Source organism: Balaenoptera physalus, assembly GCF_965194825.1.
Source record: "Balaenoptera physalus genome assembly, chromosome: 20".
Taxonomy (NCBI): domain Eukaryota; kingdom Metazoa; phylum Chordata; class Mammalia; order Artiodactyla; family Balaenopteridae; genus Balaenoptera; species Balaenoptera physalus.
In genome coordinates, this window is record NC_138901.1 from 13,082,435 (window position 1) to 13,109,550 (window position 27,116).

At 50.4% G+C, this 27,116-nt stretch overlaps 1 protein-coding gene across 1 annotated transcript in view; it reads left to right on the forward strand.

Annotated features, from left to right (window-relative positions):
* TBCD (tubulin folding cofactor D) overlaps nt 1-27,116 on the forward strand; it is a 174,201-nt gene that overhangs the window by 21,452 nt on the left and 125,633 nt on the right. The window contains exons 6-9 of the mRNA XM_082441993.1: nt 1,555-1,610; nt 7,857-7,989; nt 24,271-24,316; nt 25,762-25,894. Of these exons, the coding sequence (XP_082298119.1) occupies nt 1,555-1,610; nt 7,857-7,989; nt 24,271-24,316; nt 25,762-25,894 (368 nt within the window). The remainder of the gene's footprint in view (nt 1-1,554; nt 1,611-7,856; nt 7,990-24,270; nt 24,317-25,761; nt 25,895-27,116) is intronic.

Consider the following 27,116-nt stretch of genomic DNA (forward strand, 5'->3'; position numbering starts at 1 on the left):
AATACCAAGAGATAACACTTGTGTATTTTTTCAAACTTCTCCTGATACAGATGTTATATGTGTAGACATAGATTATTGTATTATCTTTTGCTGTGGAAAATATTACCCTGAACTTGAATGGTTTAACACAGCACACATTCATCATCTCACAGTTTCTGTGGGTCAGGAATCTGGCTGTGGCTTCGCCGGGCCCTGTCCTTCGAGCTCTCCCCAGGCTGCAGGCAGAGCTCGCCTGGGGGCAGGTCGCTTCCAAGCTCTCATGGTCATCGACAGGAGTCAGATCTCGAGGGTGTTGGCCGAGGGCTTCAGTGCTTTGCTGGCTGTTTGCCACTCGGAACCCACCCTGCCCCCCCCTAACGATGGCAGCTTATTCTGTGAAAGCCAGCAAGGGGCAGGGGCTGTAGCAAGATGCATGTCACACTCACATGTGACCCAATCATGGAAATGACTTCCTACCCCCTGCCAAATTCTCTTGGTTAGAAGCAAGTCAGCGTGTCCTCCAACTGCATGGGAGGGATTACACGGGACATGGGCACTGGTGGGCAGGACCAGGGCCCATCTTAGAGCCTGCCCCCGACACTTACTTATACTAAGCTTCTTTGAGCCCCTACTGGGCGCCAGACACTGTTCTAAAGGCTTTTCATACATTAACTCCTTTCATCCTACTTAATGAGGCAGTTCACTGTTTTTATCCTCATTTTACTGAGGAGGCAACAGGTGTAAAAATAAGTGACTTAGCCAGCTCACTTTCTCACGTGTGGCGGATCTAAATTTGAACCTAGGGATTTGGCTCCCTGCCTGTTCTTCACAGTGCTCCACGCGGCCCCTGTGTACTAGGGCCCCTGGTGTCCTGCTGTTCTGGGACCTGCTTTTCCCCTGAGCAGGACTGTCTGAATGTCTTGTGTCAGTAAGTAGACGTCTCCCTCAGAGTCTTTAAGGGAAAAGGTGCTCCACTGTATCTTCATTTCTAAAATAGTCTTTTCTAGATAGGTGGTTTGTTTCTAGCTGTGTTCTGTTAACCCTTTGAGTGCTTGTCTCCTAAGTGGGATTGCCTGGGGAGAGGACCTAATTTCTAACAATTTGTCCTCCAGAAAAAAGATCTTTTAAGTGTATCATTTGGAAAACAGTTGAGATGAGAAGTGGAAACCCCTTAAGGTGTCGTAATTATTGCGTTAAACTTCGGCCCTCCTGCGTCTGAGCGGGGCCTCCTAGCTGTTGTGAATGCCAGAGTGCTGGTGGGTTCCAGGAGTGTTCTGTGCGCACTCTGGGTAACAACATACACTCTTCATTTTTCTGCTGCTTTTGCAAATGTGGGTTTCAAGGGGTGTAACCACACACTGTATGAGGATTGGGCACTTGCTGAGGGTGAGCACACACGTGGCAGCGGTAGCCCTGAGCTCACGTTATGAGTGGTTCGTGCAGCTTTGGAATCTGGCCTCTGTCCATGAGCCTGGGCTCTTGTGGAGCTGCTGAGTGTGGGACCAGGTGGCTGAGCGGGTCCCTGAGGTCTACAGTGTGTGTTTAATGGTGCCTGTCCTTTACGCTTCCTTGTAGTCCTACCTGGTCGTCAGCGACAAGGCCCAAGACGCAGCTGCTGTCCTCGTGTCCAAGTAAGTGCTTTCTGAGAAGGTTTACTGTGTGTGTCACCTGTGTGTGTCTGTTGTCATCAGAGAGGATGCTGGGATGATAGGCTTGGGGAAGTCTTTGCTGTCCTGAGGACTCTGCTGCTTTCCTTGAGGGAACCCAACGCTGTTTGGGTGCAGGAAACCTCTGAACCTGATGTGACCACTGACAGTGCTGGTTAGGGGCTCAGGGTCACCTGACGCTGGGTTAGGAGTTTGTGGGCCCGTCAAGGGAGCGCAGATTTAGAATAGGTGTAGCAGTTTCGTCGGGGCCAGGCCTCCCCTCTTGGTTGGGGGGGGGGGTGGCAGTTAGAAGAGCCTTTGAAAGTCACTTAGAAAGCAGTCCACACCATGGTTTGTGGGGATCATGTGCTGTGATCACGTCATTGTGGCTTGGGATAAAAATCCCCAAACATCCTGTGTTAACTAAAAACTACAGGCTGTGCCTGAAACAGGCAAAGATGGGTTTATCTGATGAGCTGGGTAAGATGACCCAGGCAGCAGGGCCTGGAGTCTCCAAAAAAGTGGCAAAGACACATGTGAAAGCTGAGTAGACCTGTTTCATGAAATGTGAGAATGGAAGAAAGCAGTTTTTCTAAATTAATCTTATTCATGACATGTGATTTAAAGTATGTATATAGCATAAACGAGTTAGAAAATTTGGCTTTTTTTCCCCTCTACATTTGTGAAAGTTAAAAATTGGCTCTAAAAGCTTTTGGATGTTTTGATCGGGAAAACAGGGCAACACCTCCTTCAGGGTCACCTTGTCTTAGGTGTGTAGCCGTGACCTTGCACAAGGCGGGAAGAGACATGCTTGATTTATGGGACAGTTGGGGGCATTGGTGAGGTATTTGTGAAAGTACTGGCTAGACCAGAGGGCAGAGCCTAAATGCAAGAAGCTGATTTTAGGAGTGAGGAAGGAAACACCTGAGCTCGCCTGCGATGCTTACCCTCGGGGAGGAGAAACTCACTGACAGAGGCTTCTCATGGTTTTGACAAGGAATGAAAAAGCGTGGCTTTCTTTCTAACTGTGAAAGTAATCGTGTGTTCAGGAAAATAAAGAAAAGTAAAAAATTACAAAATAAAACTCACATGTACTGTCATCCCCAGAGATGTAACTGCTCTGTCCTTTGTCCCCCATTGCCCATGGGCATGTTGGTCTGTGGCCCGTGGGTACACTTGCAGGGTTGTTCCAGGTGCCGGCAGGTAGGCCTGGAGCTTTGGTCAGTTTTCCAGATGTGATTATGGTGTGATCTATTCTTCCTCCAACCCCACTGTACGTGGGGACTTTTTGTTAGTAAAATTAGCACCGCCTGGGACACTCTACATGAAACTTTGTACTGTTCTGATCGGCTGTATTTTCCCCTTCCAGTTTTTTTTTTTAAATGTGTTTATTTATTTTTGGCTGCGTTGAGTCTCTGTTGCTGCGTGCGGGCTTTTCTCTAGTTTTGCGGCGAGCGGGGGCTACTCTTTGTTGCGGTGCACGGGCTTCTCATTGTGGTGGCTTCTCTTGCTGCAAAGCACGGGCTCTAGGCCTGTGGGCTTCAGTAGTTGTGGCACACGGGTTTAGTTGCTCCGCGGCATGTGGGATCTTCCCAGACCAGGGCTCGAACCCGTGTCCCCTGCATTGGCAGGTGGATTCTTAACCACTGCACCACCAGGGAAGTCTCCCTTCCAGTTTTATTGAGATATAATTGACATACAGCACTGTACAAGTTTAAGGTGTACAGCATGATGATTTGACTTACATACATCATAAGATGATTATCACAGTAGGCTTAGTGAACATCCATCATCTCTCATATAGATACAGAATTAAAGATACAGAAAAATATTTTTTTCCTTGCGATGACAACCCTTAGGATTTACTCTCCTTTTTTTTAATTGAATGAAAGATTCTTTAAATTCTATACTGCTTTACAATTTTCAGAAGTTTCACACACATGATTTCATATAATCTCATAATAATCCCTTTTCCCCTTACCCCTTTATTGCCTCTCCCCCCAGGATTTACTCTCAACACCTTTCATGGGTAACATACAGCAGTGTTCATTATATTTATCATGGTGTACGTTACAGACCTAGTACTTATTTATCTTACAGCTGGAAATTGGTACCTTTTTGGCTGCCTTCCTCCAGTTCCCCCTTCCCCACCCCTGCCTCTGGTGACCACAAGTCTGATCTCCTTTTGTATGAGTTTGATTTCTGATTGGTTCTTAGGGATGAATTCCTAGAAGTGGAATGAACATTCTAGGGGTTTTAAATGCAGCTACTGGAAAGGTTGAGCCAGTCGGAAGTCTCCTTTTCCCCATATTTAGCAACACTGCATGTGATCTTACAAATGTTTAGTAAATTTGTTAAATGAAACATATCTTTATTGTTTATTATCTTTTATTACCAGCAGTACTGAGGGTTTGGTAGAGTTCTGCTGACCTTGACCTGGTGGAGTATTGCACCTGTGGGGTGGGGGAGGTGAAACCCTAAACACTTCTTCCCTCCCTGGTGCCCTCCAGAAAGGTGGCAGCTGGGGACCCTGGCTGCCTGTCCACTGCTGGCGGGACGCTCCCCCGCCATCTAGTGGTCGGACGAGCAAGTGTTCTTGAGGTTGAGGCCCGTTTTCCACCCAGCTCCTGCCGGTGTGCCAGGTTGTAGGTGCAGCCAGTTTTCCTCAGTTCTAGAAAGGGCGGATGCCCTCAGGTCCTAGAGCTGCTCTGAGTAACCCACCTCACGGGCAGGTTCTGACTCGTATATTTCTGTCTTTTTTGGTGGATTGTTAACAGTGAGGCCCTGGGTGTGAAGGGTGGTCACATGTGGCCTTTGTCCCCACTGGCATCTGTTTTCTGATATTTCACGAGGGAGCTGCCTGTCTTACTCTCTCTGCCATCAGCTTTGATTGCTTCCTCTTACCATGTGCAGTTCTGGAGCCGCACCTATTTCCTTTCATTAACTGGAACCTTTAAACATCAGCTGCATTTTCTGTAACTTTGATGTTACATTTACACCAAGACGTGTGGCTATGAGTGTTATTTTACAGAAACTCTTCAATGGAAAGATATGCCTTTATTCTTATTGATTACATTAATTTTAAAAAGCAGATATTTTTAATCTAACTATAAAATCAAGGTATGCTCCAAGTAGAAAAGTTGGAAATTTTGGAACATAGAAAATTACGAAAACCCCACCCATTTATAATAATAATACACAATACATGTGTTGTATTTTTTTTGGTGTTTTTCTGTGCTGTTATTGTATGGAGTTTGCATAGCACAATCTCTTTGAGTTAGCACCTGCTTTTTCACTTAATTTCACGTTACCGTTGATTAAATGGCTCCTTTAGATTCCACTGTTTTTAGTTACTCTGACCAGCTTTCTCACGTCCTTCCTCTTATAAGCAATGATGTAATAACTAGCTTTGGGTGTAAACCTGTTTTGGTATTATTTTCTTAGGCTAGGCCCTTAGAGGTGGACTTCTGAGTCACAGGACATAAGGACATTGTTGAGTCTGTACACCTGTTGCTGGGTGACTCTTGGGAGCGGGTTTTCAGGACTTCTGCAATCATGGGCAGCCTCAAGAACAACTCTCTTCCCCCAGTTGGATTGTGCATTGTTTTGCTCATTACTGACATTTAGTTTGTATTTCACTGATCGCTGGTGAGCTTTAACACATGAGTCTTATTTCAGACATCGTATGTCCCATGTAGTGACCTGATTTCTAATATCTGTGGGCTTCTTGGTGCTTTTTCTCCAGTCGTATGAGCTTTCTCTTTGAAGGATGTTAGCTAGAGGAGGGTGTGATACTTCCTCCAGTGGGTTGGTAGCCTTTTACTTTCTTCTTTGGACTAAAGTTTTAATTCTAGTGTCAAAATAGTAACTTTTTTCCTTTTATTTATTTAGTTATTTTTACTTTTATGCTTGAAGGCTTACCCTATTAAGAGATTTTACAAAGAATCATTTATATTTTTCTACCTTTTTATTGTTTAATATAGAATTATTAATTCATTTGGAATTTCTTTTGGTATAGGATATATGATAGATTTTTTTCCTTCTTACAGGTAGCTAAATTCTATCACCATTTTGTGAATATTTAACTTTTCCATTAATTAATTTAAAAACACACACAAAGTAAGTTCTTACACAAAATAAGGTTTGTCACTTCACCTGTACTGTTTCACTCTCAGACCAGATGCTCTGTGGTAACAGTACTGACAAGGGTCCAGGGCAGCAGTGTGTCCCACTGGTGTTTTGCCCTTTGTCCCTCTGGTAGGTCTAGTCCTGTAGTTAAGGTTTTGCTGATCACTCTTGTGGAGATCACCTTCCTGAGAGAAAGACAGTGGGGTCTCTAAACACCTGCACATGTTAGCTGAGTTCCACATTGAAAGTAGATGTAGTCTGTGATGTAACTTTTCCTAAAAGGGAAAGAAGTGTAGGATTCAGAGATCTTTCAGTTTGTGTAGAAGGGTCTCGTTCTGTGTGTTACATCTGTGGGATAGGTATTTTCTATTTTTGCTTATCTGTACTTCTGGGCCTCTGCTACGAACATAACATTTTCTTTTTTAGAGAGAAAAATAAAAAAAATATAAAATAACCTATTTGCTTAAATCTTTCAAAGGAGCCTTAGGTTTTTACTGTAATTTGGAAACTCACCTTGTGTGATTTTGCCCAGGAATGGAAGTTGGCCGCCACAGGCTGCACACACAACATCAGCCTCCTGCCTGCTCAGCAGATGAGTGGGTGGAGGAAGCAGGGTGCGTGGCCCCTGAGTGGCTGGCGCGGTGACTCACGTCTCCAAGTTGGACTTTGGGTCCCAGCAGGGCCGCTTACCAGCCCTGTGGGCCGTTCTGTGCCTGTGACCTTGCCTGTCCTGAGGGCCACCCCACTGCAGGCGCTGTGCCTGCCCATGTGCAGGGTGAGTGCCGGCCGGCTGTTGTCTTCAGGCTGAGGATCAGGTCACTGTGGGTGTGACCCTCATCCTGTGGCCCCCTCCAGAATCAAGGGGCTTTAAACAGGGCCAAGGACATTGAGATAGGGTATATATTACCAGTTATCCATTTTAGATGATCACTCTGAGGTGCAGATTTTATGAAATTCCTGGGCCCTCTTCTCAGACGCGCCGTAACACAACTTCTTGGCCGGCGGGGGTGGCACGTGAGTTCGCCTTTGTAACCAGCATCCTAAAGTTTGGTAAATCCTCGGTGACCGAGTCTCTGGGTGTGTACCCTGAAGGGGGTGGGCGAAGACACTCGTGGCAGCTTTGTTTTACCGACACGGAGACCTTCTACGTGGCCGCAGTGTAATCCCTGCGCTGGCTGAGCATCTTCTTGCGCGAGGCGGCAGTGGCGGTTTTGAGGGAAGAGGGGCCTGTGGGGGCTTCTGGTCAGGACAGGAGACTCCTGCAGGGGTGCAGAGGACAGAGCCAGGCATGTTGAGTGCTGCTCCCGGGGCGAGTGCCACCTGGCGTGTTTCTGTGGTATTGGTGCTGAGCCCTCTCTGGGTGTGGTTTGTGGGGGCAGCTAGGGGAGCGAGAGGTCCTCACAGGTCACCTCCCGCGATGCTGTCCCTGCGCCTGCCGTCCTCCTCTCACTCAACTGTTTCCTTCTCATTGTTTGCCTGCTTCCTGTGTTTCTGCCCCAAGACTGCAAGTTCCCCCAGGAGGGCAGGGGCTCAGCCTTAGTCAGAGAGCTGGGGGATGGGTGTGTGCACTGGTTGGAGAGGAGTGAAGGGGGCCTGGGCTTCGGTGTGGGAGCCCGAGGGTGGCTGCCGGCCCAGACCAGTGTACAGGAGGGTGGGTGAGAGCCAGCACCCCGGGAGTGCAGCACTGAGCAGACGCCTGCGGTGGGGACGATTGGGCCGTGGACACAGCTGGAGCTCTGCATGGCGTGTGCAGCAGGCAGAGAGGACGGAGAAGGAGTCCCATGGCAGATGCAGAGAGGGAGGTTGCAGATGGCAGCATGGGGTCCCAAGGTGAAGGGATACAGAATTGGGCCGAGGAGTGGGCGTGGGTGGGCTCAGGTGAAGGTGGTCCCATGCTACACAGGTCTCGGGATGAGGGGGCTCAGGAGGCGGGAAGTGGGGGGCGTGGGGACTGTGTGAGACCCCAGAGAGGTGGTGGTGGGAATTGCCACGTGAGAGCCAGGGTCTTAGGTTGGAGAGTGGCAGTGGGCCAGGAAAGGGTGAGCTCTTGGCAGCTGGGGCCTCGGTCGAGCTGTCACCTACCTATCTGTTCCCTTTTGGCAGGTTTGTCACGCGGCCCGACGTTAAGCAGAAGAAGATGGCGAGTTTCCTGGACTGGAGCCTATGCACTTTGGCCTCCTCCTCCTTCCAGACCATCGAGGGGGTCATCGCCATGGACGGGATGCTGCAGGCCCTGGTAAACACTGTCCCGGTGGTGCGGGGCGGTCAGCGGTCAGCTTGTGGGGCTGTCAGAACCCTGGGGACAAGCCCTGTTTACCTTGGTTTCGTGGGGAAGTGGTTGGAACACAGGAGGAGATGGTGAACCCCGACAGGACAGTGAACACGGTTTCTTTTCTCTGCTGCTTTGCACCGGGCCCTGTGACTGAGGGCTGGCCCTGCATTGTTAGCGATGGGCTTTCTGCTCTGGGGAAGGGGGTGGACTGGTGGCCCTGCGCATCGCCGCCAGGGGGCACCGATGCCTGCAGAGCTGGAGCCAGCAGGCAGGCAGGGGCGTGTCCTCCTCGAGCTTCCTGCTGCTCGGCTGTTACAGAGAAAAATGATTGGAGCCAGCTTGAAGGAAATAAGGTGATTTGAAATTTGGTCTTGTTCAGATACTCAGGATATTTGTAACCACTGTACTGAGCGCAGACCTGGCCCCTGGCCTGAGAGCTCCCACCGTTTCCTGGCTGCCTGCTTTGCTTGTCTGGTGGTGCCTTTTCTAGGAGGAAAGATCAATTGAGTTTAAATTCTGCGGGGGAGGGGAGGCTGCCACACTTGATGCTCTGGGATCAGGGCTCCCCTCCCTGGACCTTGTGGTCCTTGCTTTTTCATTGCAGTGGGTGTGATTTCATCCTTGCCCTTGTCTCTGAAGCTGGAGAGCCCAGGGCCCACTTTGAGGAGAGCAGGGCATTTGGACTATGTTTAAATGGTGGCGTTTGGGCCGTGACTCAGCGTGATGTCGTATTCTTGGGTGTCATCCCATCTCCTTTCCTTGGCTGTTGCAGGTTCTGACGGGGTGTAGGAGGCGTGAGGGCCTGGGGGAAGTGGGGCTGTTGGTGTGATGTCCTGGGGCGGAGGGACAGGAGGTGGGAGAATCGGAGAGGACAGTCCTCCGCCCTGCCTGCCCTGCACCTAGAATGTTCTCTCATCTGTGTCTTTTCATTTATGATGCCATTGTCTTCAGGAAGGATTGTCATTTATATGATGAGGGTATCTCAAGATGTTTTAAAAAGAAACCTGGAAAAATAAAACATGTTCCTGTAGTCTGATGAGGTGATCTGTTTACTCATGTGTCCTTTCATTCTGTAAATAAATGTGATATGTTATACTTACATTGGCTTTTAAAAAGTTGAGATGTAATTCACATAATTCACCTTTTTAAAGTATATAAGTTCAGTGATTATTTTGTATATGCACAGGGTACAACCATCACCACTTGTCTAATTCCAGAATACTCTCATCACCCCTAAAGGAAACCCCACATGCATTAGCAGTCCCTCCCTGTTCCTCCCCTGCCATCCCCCAGCCCCTGGCAACCAGTGATTTACTTTCTGTCTCTCTGGGTTTGCTTATTCTGGACATTTCATACAAGTGGAATCGTGTGCAATGTGACCTTTTGAGTCTGGCTTCTTTCCTTTAGCATCAAGTGTTCACGGTTCCTCCACATTGCAGCCTGTGTCAGTGCTTTGTTCCTTCTAACGGTCAATACTCCACTGTATGGGAATTCTTCGTTACTCTGAATAATGTTGATCTGAAATTTGGTGTATAAGTTTTTGTTTGAGCATATATTTTCAATTTCCTTGCTACAATAGTAGCAACAGGTTTTTGGTTTTTTTTTTAAGTTTAACAATAATTTATTTAAAATTTATTTATTTATTTTCGGCTGCTTTGGGTCTTCATTGCTGCACGCGGGCTTTCTCTAGTTGCAGCTAGCAGGGGCTACTCCTCGCTGCGGTACGCGGGCTTCTCATTGCGGTGGCTTCTCTTGTTGCGGAGCACGGGCTCTAGGCGCACGGGCCTCAGCAGCTGCAGCACGCGGGCTCAGCAGTTGTGGCTCATGGGCTCTAGAGCGCAGGCTCAGAAGCTGTGGCACACGGGCTTAGTTGCTCCATGGCATGTGAGATCCTCCTGGTCCAGGGCTCGAACCCGTGTCCCCTGCATTGGCAGGCAGATTCTCAACCACTGCGCCACCAGGGAAGCCCCAGTTTAACAATAATTTAAATATTTTTTCTGTATTTCTGAGGTTTTTTAAAAATTTGTTATGGCTTGCACACCTGTAATATTGATGGAACATAGGTATCAGCCTGTGCCTGCAGGTGGCTCTCGTTCCAGCTGCATGTGTGGGGAGGTGCTTAAGGAGAACTCTATTGCTATGAAGGGGGTCAGTGCTGGAGGTGGCTGGCCAGGAATGGTGCTGAGTGTTGACAAGAGGGGAGGGGGTGGTCCTGGTCACCAGGACATCGCTGCAGGGGTCCTGGGCGGGCGGGGGAGGGAGGTAGTGCAGGGCATCCAGCCCTGGTGAAGGATGGGTGGATGCAGCTGAGATGGTTTATTTGAAAGTTTGAGTGTAAGTGGATTCTTAGTTTTTTGCATGAGTCACATTGAGAAGTCTTAGGTCACAGAGAAACAAGGGTCTGACGAACACGGCCAAGCCTGTCAGTCCACTTGGTCTTGCAGGGTAGACCCGCCCAGACGCTGGTGCTGCTTCCTGACTCACTTTTGTCCTGCTTTAGACCTCCTTCCCCCAGTCTGGAATCTGTGTCCTTGACAGACTCCTGGGTTCTCCTGCCAGGCCCCCCTGGCCTGGAAGCTGCCTCTCCAGAGGCCATTGCTGCGTTCAGGTCAGGGTAGCTGAGCCGCACGTGCCTCCACCATGGGGCTGGAGCCGGCAGTGACCACCCCTGGGGCCTGCAGCTGGCGAGGCCTGTGTAACCCCTGCCTGGGCTGGCAGCGGCGGGCCTGTGCGTCAGGCCACCAGCGAGAGTCCTGGGGGGCGCCAGTGCTTTTTTGGCTTGAGAAGGTTGTGGGGCCACTTTTCTGCCCAGTTCTGCCGTGGTTGGGCCCACGGGTCCTTTTTTTTTCTTTTTTAACGTTTTTGATCCTTTTACTGCTTGTCACTAGGTTGTTCCCAAGTTCTTTTTTTTTTTTTTAATTAATTTATTTTATTTTTGGCTATGTTGGGTTTTCATTGCTGTGTGTGGGCTTTGGTTGCGGCGAGGGGGGGCTACTTTTCATTGCGGTGTGAGGACTTCTCACTGCGGTGGCTTCTCTTGTTGCAGAGCACGGACTCTAGGCGCCCGGGCTTCAGTAGTTGTGGCTCACGGGCTCTAGAGTGCAGGCTCAGTAGTTGTGGCGCACAGGCTTAGTTGCTCTGCGGCATGTGGGATCTTCCCGGACCAGGGCTTGAACCTGTGTCCCCTGCATTGGCAGGAGGATTCTTAACCACTGCGCCACCAGGGAAACCCTGTTCCCAAGTTCTGTTCCTTCTTCCCCGAGTGGGGCACAGGCATTGGCAAGCCCGCTGCTGCCCTCCTGCTGGCCCCTTCACTGGCCATGAGTGGGGAAGTGCTTTTTATTGGGATGTCTCCCCGTTTGACACTCAGGAGGAGAGAAGGCCTCCGTTTTCTCTTCCTCCTGAGGAATAAAATGATTTTCCCAAAGGCTTAGCAAAGTCGAACCCTGTGTCCCTGCCCGCTTGTCGGCCCAGAGGAGGAAGCCCTGCGGGGCCGAGGCCCTTTGGCAGCTGCACCCCGGAGCTGTCGGGGAGATGCGCCCTCAGTGAGGGTATCACCTGGTGTTAGAGTCCTGCCAGGGTAGGGGAGGCCTGGCCCTCCCACAGCTCCCAGTGCAGGCACATCCTTCTGGAGCCTTCAGAAGCCCAGTGCTTCCTCTGGAAAACCCAGGGTCTTTCTGGAATCATGCACGTTCTTTCCTTTCCTTTTTTTGAAGGAGAAATTTGGTTTAATTGCTGCTACTGCCGCCCGGGCAGGAGGAAACAGTGTTGGTGCTGAACTCTCCCGGGCGGGAGCGGTTTCACCATGAGCTTGTCAGACCTGAACGGGGAGGCTGGGTGTCCGCTGTGCATGATGAAACCTGCAGGTGTGCTGCGCTTCAGGATTGCATCTGCCTCCTTCGGTGCACTTGGCTTCATTCTATCCACCTGCTCATTAGTGTGGGTTAGGCGAAACAGGTGGACTCGTAACAAGTACCATCGAAACTGGCGCTTGATTTTTATTTCCCTTGAAGCCTCTTCCTCTTGCAGGGATGATTTTTAACCCTCTGGCAGGGAAATAAGTGTTTGGCAACTTCATTTCATTGCAAGGCCTCTTTACTGTAGATCTTTGAAACACCCTTTGGTTTAGTCCCTCTTTAAGCATTAGGATTAATGGAAATCTAGGAAATTCAAGGAAGGGAAACACAATATTAAAAATTGAGGCTGGTGGTCCTTTGAACTTGCTGCGCTCTGCTCACATTGGCAGGCATGCCATCTCCGCTCTGGCTCCTCAGGTTGGAGACTGACAGAGACAGGTGGCTCTGTGTGCTTCCCAAGGGCGGGCAGCGGACGGGGGCGCGCCATTCTGTTTGCCAGCTGCTGGGATTGTCCCCCCTTCACAGTGAGGGTTCTTCTATCCGTTCTGTCACTGTCACAAGTACACCTTGTTAAAGGGTAAAGCAGTCACAAACAAGATTAAAGACCCGGGAAGTGAAGACGGCAGATGCCCACAGTCCCACAGCCTGAGCCCCTTGTGGGGAGGGCGGGGGCCCTGGTTTGGCATGTGGTTTAAGGACGTGGCGGAGCCTCGTGTCCAGGTCAGGGTGGCTGTCGAGCAGGTGGCCCGCACCCTCGGACGGGCAGGCCGCACCCCAGATGCACGCCCCAGACTCCAGATGTGGTTGGCTCTGCCCCTCAGGGAGAAGCGGGTCCTACAGCAGCACCTGAGATCCCAGCGGGAGCAGCCCCTCTCCATGCCCCCGTCTATGGAAGGGAAGCAGCAGGCCTCTGGCTTCAGAGCGTGGCGTGAGCTCATCTTTGAACCTGAAGAGAAGGCACTTGCTTACCCAGAACATTTCTCATGTGGCTTTGATTCCTGTTCTTTCAGGAGTCTTTGGAAACGGCACCCTGTGGTTTCATTAAAGTTGTTTGGCCAGAGGACAAATTAACCAAACTGGGCTTCTTAGTCATAGCACTTGCCTGGGGCAGGGTGTCCGGTGGAGGAAAACGTGGTAGAACCATTTGAATGTGACCATTTTCAGGGTGTGCATGTTTATGTAATGTTCATGTGCTCCTGTAGGATTCAGGTGAAATAAGGCATCTTCAGTTTCCTTGTGGGTCTAAGATGTGGAGCAGCCAACTCTGAGGCTGCTTTAATCTCACGTGACTGTGTTTTATGCGTGGCGGGCTGCCCAGTGCACGGGTCTTGTTAGAACACGCACGGTGTGAGGCTTGTCTCCGTTCACTGGCGGCCTGGTTTGTACACCTGCTGTGTGAGGGGGTGACGTGTCCTGCTGGACAGGTGTGTGCTTGCAGGCAGCCAGCCTGGGCCCACGCTTGCACGGGAAGGGGCTTGGCCATCGCAGTGCTTTTGCCTCTTGGATGAGAGACGAACACAGAGCGCTGTGCTCTGTGTGACAAATGCAGACTGCTTGGCCACTGTCCCTCCACCGTGGTGCCCCACCTCGTAGCCCCCACTTACCTGGCTGCCTGGCCACCCTCACCTTCCCTCCAGCGCAGGGGTCCCTCAGGCTCTGTCTGTGCCCGATTCTCCACTGACCTTAGTCCTTGGTTTCTGTCCTTGGTCCCAGAGCCCTGGTTCTGTGCACCTGTTGTGCTTCAGGCTCCGCAGGTCAAGGTAGCGTCTTGTGCTGTGACTTTTCCCTCCTCCCGCCTGAGTTCCGAGTGAGACCCAGCCGCAGAGGAGGATGCCGGCCGGCGCTGTCTGTGCTCTCACAGGCTGAGTCCAGGGCCGAGCCCCAAGGTGGTGGGGAGGTGGCCTGAGGCGTCTCCATGGCCCTGCCCTCCTTTACTGGTCCGGTGCTCGCCGGGCTGTGCTGGCCGCTTCCCTGGCCCATCCTCCACCCTGTCCAGGGTCCTCTCGGCCATCTGCCTGCTGCTGCCCTCCCTCCATTCAGGGGCTGGCCCAGTCTGGAGGGTCCCTCTGGGCAGTGACACCGCCTCTGGGTGTTCTGGGTCCCATGCTCCTTTCTACTGCCCAGGTCGCCTGCCCTGTCAAAGCCCCTCAGTGGGCTCAGCTCTGCCCATCTGGTCCCAGGCGAGGCTCTTCCTCCCTTTCCTCCTTGTGTCTCCTCTTGTCTCACTTCCGCACAGAGCCCCCTCCTCTCCCAGGTCTTGGCACCAGAGCACGACCCCTGCCACTTCCTGCGCCCGAGCCAGCTCTTCTCGGGACGTTCCCCTGTGTGTCACAGCCGCCTCCTCAGACCTCTGCTCTGGGAACTGCAGGCTTTATGTTGATTGTTTCTAAGTTTCTGTGGCAGGAATTGTGCCTTTTGCATCCTTTACACGTCACTTTGTTAGGCAAATAGGAGATGTATGATCAGTGTTTCTGGTACTTGTGAATCGACTGAGAATCGATTTTTATCTGAAGAATCATCAGCACTGAGTAAGTGGTCCTAACAAGGCATGTTCGGGAGGGACTGGCGTCGGCTGGTCTGGCTCTCCCTCCAAGATTGTTCCTGCGGGTCTTTGCCATCCTCAGGCTTGCTCTTCCCATAGTGGAGGTCGAGGTGTGGCAGCATCTTTACTGCTCTTCAGACTGATTCTGACCCTTTTAAGGGAAGAGCTTTTAGCTTTTTTTGCTTCATGGTGTTTGAAATTCCTGTATTAGGGGCGGTAGAAAGCCTGCTTGTGCCTGTACCTTTGTGTGGTTGCTCATGGTTTGTAGAGTCTGACCACGCTCTCTTGGGGTGGGTGGGCTGGACGAGGGCTACCCCGAGTGGCTTCCCAGTCATCCGCCCCCTGCCCTGGAAAGCTGGGCCCCTCCGAGCAGTAGGACCACAGGCAGCCCAAACGCTAGGGTCTAGGAGGGGTCATTTAAACGGGAACATCTTAATGCAGCTTGTTATTAGGATCCTGACTTCACGGGGGCTGTTTAGAACATTTGAGGAAGCTGGGTAGATAATGAGGTGGTGGAATACGTCGTTATGAGCAGATTGACATCTGAAAACAGGACGTCACAGTCGTCAAGTGTCCTCTGGGCTCTTGGGCATCGTGCAGCCTCATCTTCCAGACAGGACGCAGGAAGCTGCAGTCAGGGACTGGGGTGGGCCAGGCTGTCTCCCCTCCTGTGAAGGTGTGTGTTTATGATTGGGATTTCACTGTTAGGTTAGGAAAAGATTTAACACATAATGGGAAGATAAAACTAATGTGATTATTTTGATCATTTAAACATTTCTCTTTGAAGTTAATTTTTATTTACATATTTGTGTACTTAAAATCCTTTATAGTTTACTTGATATAAATGTATTTTATCAGAATTGTATTTTTTCATTCTGGGTCCTAGCTGATAATAATCAGCTGTTTATCCTAGCCATTGAAAACTCAATTTCAACAACTAAAATTTTTCCACATTTGGAAGCTTTTTGTTTTCCCCTTAATGTATGCAGTCCTGAGGAAGTAAACCAGGCACCTCTCGAGAGAACAGATGTCTTGCTTCTTCTTGGGGTGGCAGGTGCCTCTGGTTGGGCTGGCTTGCCCCCTCCCCTCCCTCAGGCCTGGTCTTGAGCGCAGTCTGGTGGGCACGGCCTTCAGGCCAGTTGTCCTTCTGTATTTCTTAGTGCTCACCCGTACTGTTTCAGGTTACTGTCATTTCTTGGGGTGGTGGTGGCCCTCCCCCTCCCTTTTATTTTTGCAAGCCAGTAGTTGTGTGTGTGTGTGTGTGTGTGTGTGTGTGTGTGTGTGTATCAGGGTGGGCGGGGTGGAGGGTGGTGCAGGTGGTGGGGTTCTTCTCCTCTGACCTGCAGGGAAGGGGGGCCTGGAGTGTGAGTTAAGAGAATTTGTCTGTATAGCGCCCTTGGGTATTACTCAGAGGGCGCCAAGCTGTTGGGCTTTGTTGCCTTCCATGGAAGGTTTGGTCCTGGCTCGGCTCTGTGGCTCCAGCAAGGACCATCAGTCAAGCTCTGGAGTGGCGTCCAGCCTGAAACTGTGGGTCAGTGCTGATGGTCCTTTCTGTTTATGTTTTGTCCCCTTTGTGTGTGCACATCCAGGAACAGCTGTGATACTGGGGCGTGGTCCCCTCTGTTGCCCTGGGACAGGACTCAGGAGCACAGAACGGGGGAGCTTGCCCTGCCTGAGCCCCATCCTGTCTGCTGGTCGGTGTGTTTGGGATGTCACGTCTTTCTGAGGGACTGGGAGTGGGGCCGTCATGCAGCGAGGTGCCCCGCAGTGCCAGTGCTCATCAGCTCGCAGGGTAGTTCTTGGGTGCTAGTAAGTGGCACCCCTGAGCCGTGTGGTGTGGGCCCCTTTCTCCCAGGGCCTAGGGTGGAGCTGCTTTTCTTGCCCTTGACTCAGTGGTGCCTTCAGGGGCCTCAGACCAGCATCTCCTGCTTGGCAGCCGGGCGGACTTGCAACAACCTATAGCCTGTGATTTACGGCTGGAGAACATGCCCTGGGGAGGGAAGCTGGTTGCACGGTGCAGAAGAGCTGGCTTGGGTGGGTAGTGATTGGAAGGTGTGGTGGTTTAGAGTGATTACTGAGAAATGCATTTGTTTGCACTTTGTGCTGTGCTGGTTTTTAGAACAACAGGAACAGACCTGGCGGTCACCTGTCCTCAGATGGGCGTGCTGTATGGTCTCGTCTCTCTGTGGTGTGATGGCTTGTATGGAGTGTGTGCTTCCAGCTGGTGGTTTTCAGTTGGCTCATGTTTTACGCTTCCATGAAAAGTGGGGTGCACTCCCCATTTAGCGGCTTGGCTGATGGATCCTCCTGACCATCTGAAGGTCAGAGCATTTCTGTCGGCCGCTTCCTCCCGTTGCTGAGGGTCACTGTCCTCTGCACATGCCGGCTTGGACCGTGTGCTCTCAGGAGGGAAGGGCAGTGAAGACGGCCCTACTTTACGTGGAAAAATAGACCAAGAAACAAAATCAAAGCCCTGGCCCTCTGTGATTTTTGTTCCTTTTCATCCCCTTAGCCCTTCTGAGTCTGTTCACGGGAGAGTCCGTAACTCCTGTGACCTTTGCCTTTGTGTGTACAGAGCACCCCCGCCCCTGGGAAATCCTGTGGGCTTCAGGGTCAGGAAAAGTGTAGGGATAAAAAGAACTCACCTTGAACCCATAAAAGATGGGGTATTGGGTCCCCTTTGGTCCAGACAGTGGCCTGCAGCCTGGCCTCGGGGCTGGTCCCCTCTGTGGGGGTGGGGACCATGGGGGCCTGTCACCATCTACCCATGCCCAGTGGCGGGCTGTGTCAGTGACAGTTGTCCTGGGAAGTCTTCACTACTTGTTCTTTTCTCTTACTTAGACTTTGTAAGGAATTTGGCAAATGAAGGATGTTCATGTGTGAGAGCATTTGGGGCCTTTCCTCGTATTTTAAATTCTTATTATTTATTAGTGAATGAGACCAAAGAGCGTTTAAGTGGTCACCAGGTGCTGTCAGTTCTGTTTCCTGCCGTTGCCTGTCCAGCCTCCCTCCCCCTGCAGACCGTCTGCCCTGGTCTAGGCGCCCCCCTCAGCTTCCCGGACGTTGAGAGTGGCCTCCCCGTGTGTCCTGCACACTGCTGCCAGGGTGGTGCCTGCAGGGTGAGATTTCAGTCCCTCACACGGATCCTGAGGAGGGAGTTGTGTCTGTCGTGGACAAGCCACCCCCTAAGCCTGTGGCTTCGCACAGCAGCTGTTGTGTGTGGATTCTGTGGGTCCTGACAGGCCAGGGCACGGGCCGGTGCGGGGGCGGGGGGGGCTTGTCTCTGCCCCTTGCTGCCAAGGGCCTTGCCTGGGAAGCCCGCACCGTGTGGGTGACTAGAAGGGTTAGGCTCAGCTGGGCCTGTGGACTGTGGCTCCTGCGTGGCACCTCTGCACGTGGCTGCTGGGTTTCCAGGGACAGCGTCCCAGGCAGAGGGTCCTGGGCTTGGCAGTCGCAGTGTTGCTTCCTCCTGGCTCCATTGGTTGAAGCAGCTGGAAGACCTCTGGCCCCAGGGAGGGAGGCATTGACCCCAGAGACCCTGGCTGTGGAGGGGAGGAGGTCAGAGAACTTACCACATAGGGTGACCGTATGATTTTTATCCACACTGTGTATTTGAGAGTAAAAGGAGGCTCTGCTCTATTCATAACAAAGCTGCCAGGAGTGAGGGGGGTGAACAGGCCAAGGTGCCCGTCTGACCCGGTGCTCCAGTAGAACAGTGTACCCGCGGCCCGCCTGCATGGGGTGCCCATCGGTAGACCTTGTCCCTGCGCTGAGAGCTGCTGAAGGGAAGCTTCTCGGTGAGGTTTGTTTTTGAGCCCCGCCCCCACGCTCCCCACCCCGTCCCCGGCACTGTTAGGCATCTCATTGCACGTTGTGTGGACCCCATCACGCCACTGGTCTGCAGACTGTAAGTGGGTATTTTGGTGCTTTTGGCTCCCTCCTGTATTCCAAGTCCTCGCATGGAAGGAACCAGGTGTTTCTGCTCAGGAGTAATTGTTCTGAAAATGGATGACTTATGTCTAAAGTATATTAAATTGGATGCATTTGAATTTACATGGAGTAAGTTAACTTTAAATTTTGTAAATGAAACCTAGGGAAGAGTTCTTAAAATAGTTTTCGGACGAACGAAAGGAATATGTCTGTATTTACCAGGTAGGAGACAATTCTGATCTCATTGGTTAATATAATGCGTTTTATGTTCATTTGCATTTTATTCTCTGAGTGGCTCAGCGAACTGGTACCGACACTGCCGCATGTCGTTTACTGAGGAAACTGAGATTCAGAGAGGGCGCCTTCCTGCCCCATCACACAGGTGGTCAGGGGTCTGGATGCTTCTCTGTGCGACATTCGTGGAGAATCCTCAGCACATTCAACGGGTAGAGTAGGAGGAGCTCCTTCTTCTTTGAAAAATCATTTTTATTCTACACTTGAAGAGATTAAGCAGTCCAGAGGCTTGGTGATGAAAACACATCAGCCCTTGTCCGCTCTTGTCCGCACAGCCCCTTCTCCCGGAGACAGCCCGCTTTGTGCTGAGGGTGATGGCTGCGCCTTCCTCCTGCACGATGTGCTCCAGCCCATCTGCTGGCTTGCTGACGCCCCTCCTGCCATCTCCCAGCTTTGTTGACAATGTCACTGTTTTTAGGTGCTCTGGACCTGTTTCCTCTGCCATCCCCTCTCCACAGGGTCTCCTGATCCCACCCCTCTTTGTAAGAGGATGTCATGGTGCTTTTCCTCCCCTGCCACCTGCCTCGCTCGTTGCTTCTTCTCAGCCCGTGCCTGCCGCCTGCCTCGCTCGTTGCTTCTTCTCAGCCGGTGCCTGCCGCCTGCCTCGCTCGTTGCTTCTTCTCAGCCGGTGCCTGCCGCCTGCCTCGCTCGTTGCTTCTTCTCAGCCGGTGCCTGCCGCCTGCCTCGCTCGTTGCTTCTTCTCAGCCGGTGCCTGCCGCCTGCCTCGCTCGTTGCTTCTTCTCAGCCCGTGCCTGCCGCCTGCCTCGCTCGTTGCTTCTTCTCAGCCGGTGCCTGCCGCCTGCCTCGCTCGTTGCTTCTTCTCAGCTGGTGCCTGTGTGCGTTCACTTGGACGTGATACGAGTTGGCAGCATTTCCCTTCCGTTCTGTATCCTTCTCTAAGTCTTGGGCTTAGAATTATTGGTTTGTAACTTTTACAGTCAATAACATTCATGACAGGGGTTCGTTTTCTGCTCTGCCGTCCCAGGGTCCTTATGAAGGAGCGTTGTGCCTGGTATTAATGTCAGATGGAGTCTACTTTCTAACATTCCCATTGATCAGAATCCTGTCTTATTTTTGTTTCTTTCATATGTGGACCACAACTTGTACAGTTTTGATTTTCTTGTAGTTTGCTTATCTTTTTCTTTTCTTCACTAGCCCTTAATATAGTCTACGTCTAATTTATTTTGTTGATGGCTTAGACCTCCTTCCACCCTTCTGGAAGATTCTGCTCTGTGTTTTTGCTGACTCTGTGGAGCCCCTCTGGGTCATCTGGGACAAGCTGGATCCTCCTCTTGTAGCCCTACTTCTAGCGTGGCGCACCTTCTCACCACTCCATCGAAAATTTGTTGCGATTTCTTGCTATTTATTTAGGGGAAAGTGTTCAGTCTTTTACCATTAAGTATGATACCAGCTGTGGGTTTTCATAGATGCTCTTTATCATATTGAGGAAGTTCCCTTCTATTTGTAGTTGATGGGGAGCTTTTATCATGAATGGGTGTTGGATTTTGTCAGGTGCTTTTTTTGCTTTTACTGAGCTGATTGTATGTTTTTGTTCTCTATTCTGCTAATACGATGTATTATATAAATCAATTTTGAATGTTAAACCAGCCTTGCATTCCTTGCAAATGGGGAATAAATCCCATTTGGTCATGGAGTAAAATCCATTTAATATGTTCCTGGATTCATTTTGCTAGTATTTTGTTAAGGATTTAAAAAAAATTATTTTATTTAATTAATTAATTTATTTTATTTGGTTGCTTCAGGTCTTAGTTGCGGCTCGCCGGCTCCTTAGTTGTGGCATGCAAACTCTTAGTTGCAGCATGCATGTGGGATCTAGTTCCCTGACCAGGGATCGAACCCAGGCCCCCTGCATTGGGAGTGTGGAGTCTTAACCACTGCACCACCAGGGAAGTCCTAAGGATTTTTATATGTTTGTTCATGAGGGATGTTGATCTGCGGTTTTCTTGTGATGTCTGTGGCTTTTGTATCAGGCGAGGACTGGGAACTGTTCCTCCTCTGTTTTCTTGAAGTTTATGTAGGATGTATTTTTTCCTTAAATGTTTGCTAGAATTCATTAGTGAAGCCATGTGGGCCTGGGGTTTTCTTTATGGAAAGATTCTAAAGTACTAATTTAAATTTCTTTACATGATCCAAGTCTATTCAGATTTTCTATTTCTTAAGTCATTTTTGCTTATTTGGAATTTGTCTTGGAATTTGTCCACTTCCTTTGGGTTGTCTAATTTGTTTTTTTAAAAAAATAAATAAATATATATTTATTTATTTTTGGCTGCGTTGGGTCTCGTTGCTGTGTACGAGCTTTCTCTAGTTGCGGCAAGCAGGGACTACTCTTCGTTGCGGTGTGCGGGCTTCTCATTGCGGTGGCTTCTCTTGTTGTGGAGCATGGACTCTAGGGCGCGTGGGCTTCAGTAGTTGTGGCATGAGGGCTCAGTAGTTGTGGCTTGCGGGCTCTAGAGGGCAGGCTCAGTAGTTGTGGCACACGGGCTTAGTTGCTCTGCGGCATGTGGGATCTTCCCGGACCAGGGCTCAAACCCGTGTCCCCTGCGTTAGCAGGCAGATTCTTAACCACTGCACCACTAGGGAAGTCCCGTCTAATTCGTTGTTGTAAAGTTGTTTATAAAATTCCTTTGTTATCCTTTTAGGTTCTGTAGGCTCTTTTGTGAAGTCCTGGAATCCCTGACTTTATTTTTATGTATACATGTTTGTGTGTGCACATGTGCACACATGTGTGTATATTAAAATAAAATACAACCACACACTTGTGCTGTTGAACTGTTTTAAATTAAATCACTCCACTGCCTGTAAATACTTCAGTGTGTACTCTACATAATCAGCATACCATTTTGAGGACTTCTTTTTAAAACAAAAGAAAGTTTTGTTGTTTCCCACATGATAGTAATTCTGATTGTAGTGTCCACTGGAAGAGAACACAGAGTGGGTACTTCGAGTTCAGTGATGCTTAACTGTGCATTCATGTCTGTTAATCTGGCTGTGTCTGCCCGCCATGTAGCTGGGTGTGGCAAGGCCTCCCCTCTTGCCGCCCGGACTCAGCACGGAGCTTGGGGTGGGCAGGGTTCAGAAAGGACAGCAGTGATTCTGGTGTTTCAGCAGCTGAGACGATAAGTCTTCCTGGTGGTATTTTCTACCATAGAGCTGGTGGCGTACTAGAGTGAGCTTCACAGTTTTAGAAAATTTGGCAAAATTTATGTTAGTTATTTTTATACCAAGACATTTATTTGCGTTTTTAAGCGTATAATTACTATAACTTTGAAAGTTGATTGAGACCTGAGTGGTTTTTATAACTTGTGTGCTTGTCGTGTTGTCAGCTGTTTCCTTGTGGCACGGGTTGTCTTTGTGTGCAGTGGCACTGGCTGTGTGGATGGCTTTGTGCCCCAAGAACAGAGGGGAGGTGGTATGTGTCTGCAGGGCACGCTGGTGCTGTGACCTGGACTGGGCCAGCCCTGAGACGCCCTCTCAGCCCTGCAGGCTGGGCCTCCTGCTTGGAGGAGGAGCTGGACCCTCGGTGAAGCCCCATCCTTGGCCAGGTTCTCTGTCCTGGTTTGTATGTGAGGCAGTTTGGAGCTGAGACCGTTGCATCCAGGTTGTTTATGTGAACCCCCTGACATTTAGCTGTGTTAAAGTTAGAGATATCTAACCACAGTGGTCTGTTCTGTAAGCTTTACTGCTGGGGTCTTGACTGTCTAAGTCCTGTATGAAGGCCTGGCCTGGCTCCTGGGGGAGGCCGCGGCGGAGATGGAGGGATGCGAGGCAGGTGAGGGACGGCAGTGGGCTGCATGGTGCGGCCCGCCCTTTCCTTACTCCTGGTCCCAGACCAGCTCCACGGCCACCAGCTTGGGTGTCTGTCCTTCTGAGCCAGTCCACTGGTTCTGTTGTGGCAGTCGGGGCAGGAGGCTGATGGCCAGCATAGATGGAGTTGCTCTCGTGGCCTCTGCTGCAGGAGGAGAGTGGCAGGCGTTGTGCCCAGGGCTGTGGGTGGCTCACCTGGGGTTTGCACGTCCTGCTCAGACTCATCCGGCTGCAGGATGGTTTCCTCCTTCCTATCCACCGAGCCACCTCCCTGACTCCTTTAAAAGTTCACCAGGGGGCTTCCCTGGTGGCGCAGTGGTTAAGAATCCGCCTGCCAATGCAGGGGACATGGGTTCGATCTCTGGTCTGGGAAGATCCCACATGCCGCGGAGCAGCTAAGCCCATGAGCCACAACTACTGAGCCCACGTGCCACAACAACAGAGCCTGCATGCCTAGAGCCTGTGCTCCGCAACGAGAAGCCACCGCCATGAGAAGCCCGCGCATCTCAATGAAGAGTAGCCCCCACTCGCCGCAACCAGAGAAAGCCTGTGCGCAGCAACAAAGACCCAGTGCAGCCAAAAATAAAATTAAAAAAAAAAAAAAAAAGTTCACCAGGAAGAAGCTAGGGGATGCAGGTGACTTTTCCCCTCATCATAAACCCAGATTATAAAGACAAAGATTTCAAGTGTTTTGGGAGTGGTTTACCAGTCATGAAATGGGGATATTTCAGATGTGGCCCGTGGATGTCTGGGGGTCCTTCTCCATTTGTAGTGTGGGTCACGGGAAGGTGTGGGGGAATGAAATGCCCTGAACTTCCTAATCTGATGGCTGGCTCATGGTTTTGGGGTTGAGTTGTTGGGGGGAGAAGAAGGGCAGAAAGCATGAAGGAAAGCATGACTTCTGCCGAGGGGCTTCCGCAGCAGAGGGCCAGAGCAGGGCTGGCGAGGTGAGGCCTTTGTCACGTGTGCTGGGAGAGGCGGTGGAACCATGGGCCACTGGCTGGGAGGTTCCACGGTGCTTTGAGTGTTGGGATGTCCTGGGCCTGTGGGTCTGAGCCCTGTGGACTGTTCTCCTGTGAGCCTGCCTCAAGAGTGTCCAGGGCCCCCGGGTGGTTGGTCTCCACGTGAAACACCATTGACTAAGTGTCTGGGATGGTGTTCACCCTCTTTACCTTGGCTGAGAAGCTCCTTCACCAGCAGGACCTGGTGTCGGGGGACGGGGTCCAGTGCAGTCGGGCCCACGTACCTTCAGACGGTCTAAGACAGAAGCGACCTCACCTTGCCAGTTAAATAGTATTCTTGAAGGAGAAGAAGTTCCTTAGCTGTTTTCTTAGAGTTGCTTGGCTTTAGGGTTCTTCGTTTAAGGGCTTGGATACCCAAGTCTTGCAGAGTTGAAAGTGGAGGGTAAAATTTCAGGTTGAGGAATCCAGGTTTTTGAGGTTTTGACAGGCTGCCAGCCCCACGTGTGTGAGAAGCAGGAGGGGCCCTTTCTCCTTTGTCGGCTCAGAACGAAGATGAGTATGTGGGTGCCTTACCTTTGTGTGGGATAATTTGACCTGTAACTCTTATCCTTTGGTACCTTCAGTTACACGCTGGTCATGGAAACCCGGTACGATTCTTTACTCTCCTTACAATTCCTTTCTTTGTCATGTACAGAAACTGTTCTCTTGTTATTTCCTGGCGAGTGTCTAGAATAAAAATCCTGGAAGATGCAGTGAATTGTTTTGATAATTTATGTTTTAAATTTGTAAATGTATTTGCAAATTCTAATAGAATTTTTTTTTTCTTTTTTTTAAGGCACAAATATTTAAGCATGGAAAACGTGAAGACTGTTTACCCTACGGTAAGGTTTATTTGTAAGTGAGGGTGTGTTTGTGACATGAATTTGCCTGAATTATGATCAAATGTGTCTCCTTAACAGTTTATTCACAGGCACAAAAATCTGTGACTTGCTGTATTTGGATACTATCATAGTTTTTTTTTTTTTTTTTTTTCGGTCTTCTTTGTGTGTGTGTGTGTGTGTGTATGTGTTAATAATCTGACTGTTAGGCCTCAGGCCTCTTAGGGAGGAGTTCTGGGTTCCTGATGCCCTGACTGCCTGGTCTTGATTCTGCGGGCCTTGGGATGTAGATGGAGCCCTGAGGTTTCTGGCTCGCTTCCTGGGGGCCCAACTGCATTCTTCCCAGCACCATGGCTACATCGTTTGCCCTTTTTGCCTCATTCTCTTAATTTTAGATTGAACCTCAACTTATGAAAATCAATATAGTGATTTTCGCTGCAGGAAGGCTTACTCCCTGGAACAAAAGAAATTTCTTAGTCTATGTTTTAGAAGATTTATGAATCAGATTTAGGTAGTAGAGTCTATTTCTTGAAGTTTTCATCATGGAACATTTCATACACATACAGGAAGACTGACTGGTATAGTGATCTCTCATATTTCTATCACAAGCTTCAGGTTTTTAATTCATGGGCACTCCTGTTTCATCCATGCTCCCCCTCACCCACCACCTAGACACCCTATCATTCCACTGGCATCTGTTGCCTGTTTTTGGAAACATAACCTTGATGTCATTGTCACATCTGAGAGCATGAGCAGTCGCCATTCAGCATCGTCACACGTTGTCCTCGACGGACTCGCACACACAGACCCCAGGTCCATCTTGAGTTACTGTCAGTTATACCCACGCTGGTCACTGTGCGCCGTTTGGGTCTTTTGGGAAGTTACCCAGATGCCATTTCAACTTGTCTTGAACGCCCCCTCCTTGTCTCACACGAAACATGGTCCTGTGTGCTCTCCTGGCCTCCGCTTCCCCCGACGCCCTCCTCATTGCACCAAATAGCCTTGACAGCAGGGGGGCCCGATCACACAGTTTCCCTGCTTGTAGAGACCCCTCCCCGTTCTTGCAGCCTCATGCTCAAGCCTGTCTGCATGGTCCTCGTGGCCTGCAGCGTGTGCTTCACCCGCCAGGCACGTGCCCGCTCTCCCTGCCCAGGACGCTCTTCCCTCCCTGGGTTCCTCTACGTTCCATCTCCAGATCCGTGGTTCACAGTGAGAGGGTTGGGCAGGTCCGACTCCAGCTGCACTTAGTAAATGACATGGGGTGAAGGGGTCTTGATGAAGCAGAGCTCAAGGGGTCCAGCGTAGATGTAGGCCTTCACACTGACTGGGGTCGGGGGGCCTGTGGAAGTGTCTGGTTTTGGTGTCGTGCGTGTCAGGTGGGGTTGGTGGGTTTGGGAGATGACACAAACCCTTCCCACCAAACTGAGCGGGATGTTCTGTGTTCACAGCTGCCACCGTTCTCCAGTGCCTGGATGACTGCAGGCTCCCCGACAGCAACCAGACCCTGCTCCGGAAGCTTGGGGTGAAGCTCGTGCAGCGGCTGGGCCTGACCTTCCTGAAGCCCCAGGTGGCCAAGTGGAGGTGGGTGGACTGAATGGTGACCGTGCGGCCAGGGTGTGTCGGGAGGCTGGCACGGGGCCGGGTGTTTCAGGTGGCTGGACACAGCGGGCTGATTGACGTGTCCTCCTGCTTTCATTTTTTTCCCAATCTCAGGAGTGTTTCTGATTTTGAAAGGAACAGCTTTTGTTTTGGTTATTTTCTGACCCCACATCTTCCAGGTAGAATCTTGAAGTGGAACTGACGACAAGGAAGGCTCGTTTCGCACTCACTGAGAGTGCCTGTCATTCAAGTGTAGGGCAGTCTCACCGGCAGGTCGCACCATAGGGAAAGCTCCATTCTGGTCAGCTCAGTCTGAGTCTTGGAATCCTTCCTCGAGGTTTACTCAGAAAGGAGAGCTGTCTCTGCCTGTGGATGGAAACGATGTCTTAAGGGTTCTTTTGAAGTAGTGGCTCCCACGGAAACAGACTATTTACTGTGCTGGGGGTGGTACTGCATTTTAGCAGTCTTCAGTTTTATTTCAGGTATTCATATGTGTGGTTTGGGAGGAATTATTTGATTAAGTTTGTCTCCAATTATAGGAAATTCCAGAGAAGTGTGCTATGTTTTAGTGATGTTTTACTGAAATACCTTTTGGGTGTTCTGTATACAGCTTGTTCTGTAAGTTGTTTATGAGACTCAGTGTTAGTGGTTACTTTGCAGATGCTGTGGAAAATTAACATTCTGTGCTGTATTAGAGTTCCCCTGAGAAACAGAACCAATTGGTGTGTGTGTGTGTGTGTGTGTGTGTGTGTGTGTAAAGAGACTTATCATAAGGAATTGGCTTATGCTTGTGGAGCTGGCAAGTCCCCAAATCTGGCAGGCTTGGAGGCCGGGAGGAGCTGATGTTTCAGCTTGAGTCTGAAGGCAGGAAGTACCCCTCTCACTGGGGGAGAGTGAGCCTGTCTGTGACCCTCAGGCCTTCAGTGGATTGGGCAAGGCCCACCACACTGGGGAGAGCAACCTGCTTTACTAAGCCCACAGCTTAAATGTTAATCTCACCCAAAATCACTGTCACAGACACAACCAGAATAATGTTTGAGCAAATATCTCGGCACTGTGACCCGGTCAACTGGACACATTAAAATGAACTATCACAGGTACTCGAAGCGTTTACGTGGGAAGGAGAGTAGTTTAGCAGCCCAGTTACTTTGTTCAGTCTGTATCTCTCTGTACACTGAGTGTGACCATTAACGTGGGGGCTTCA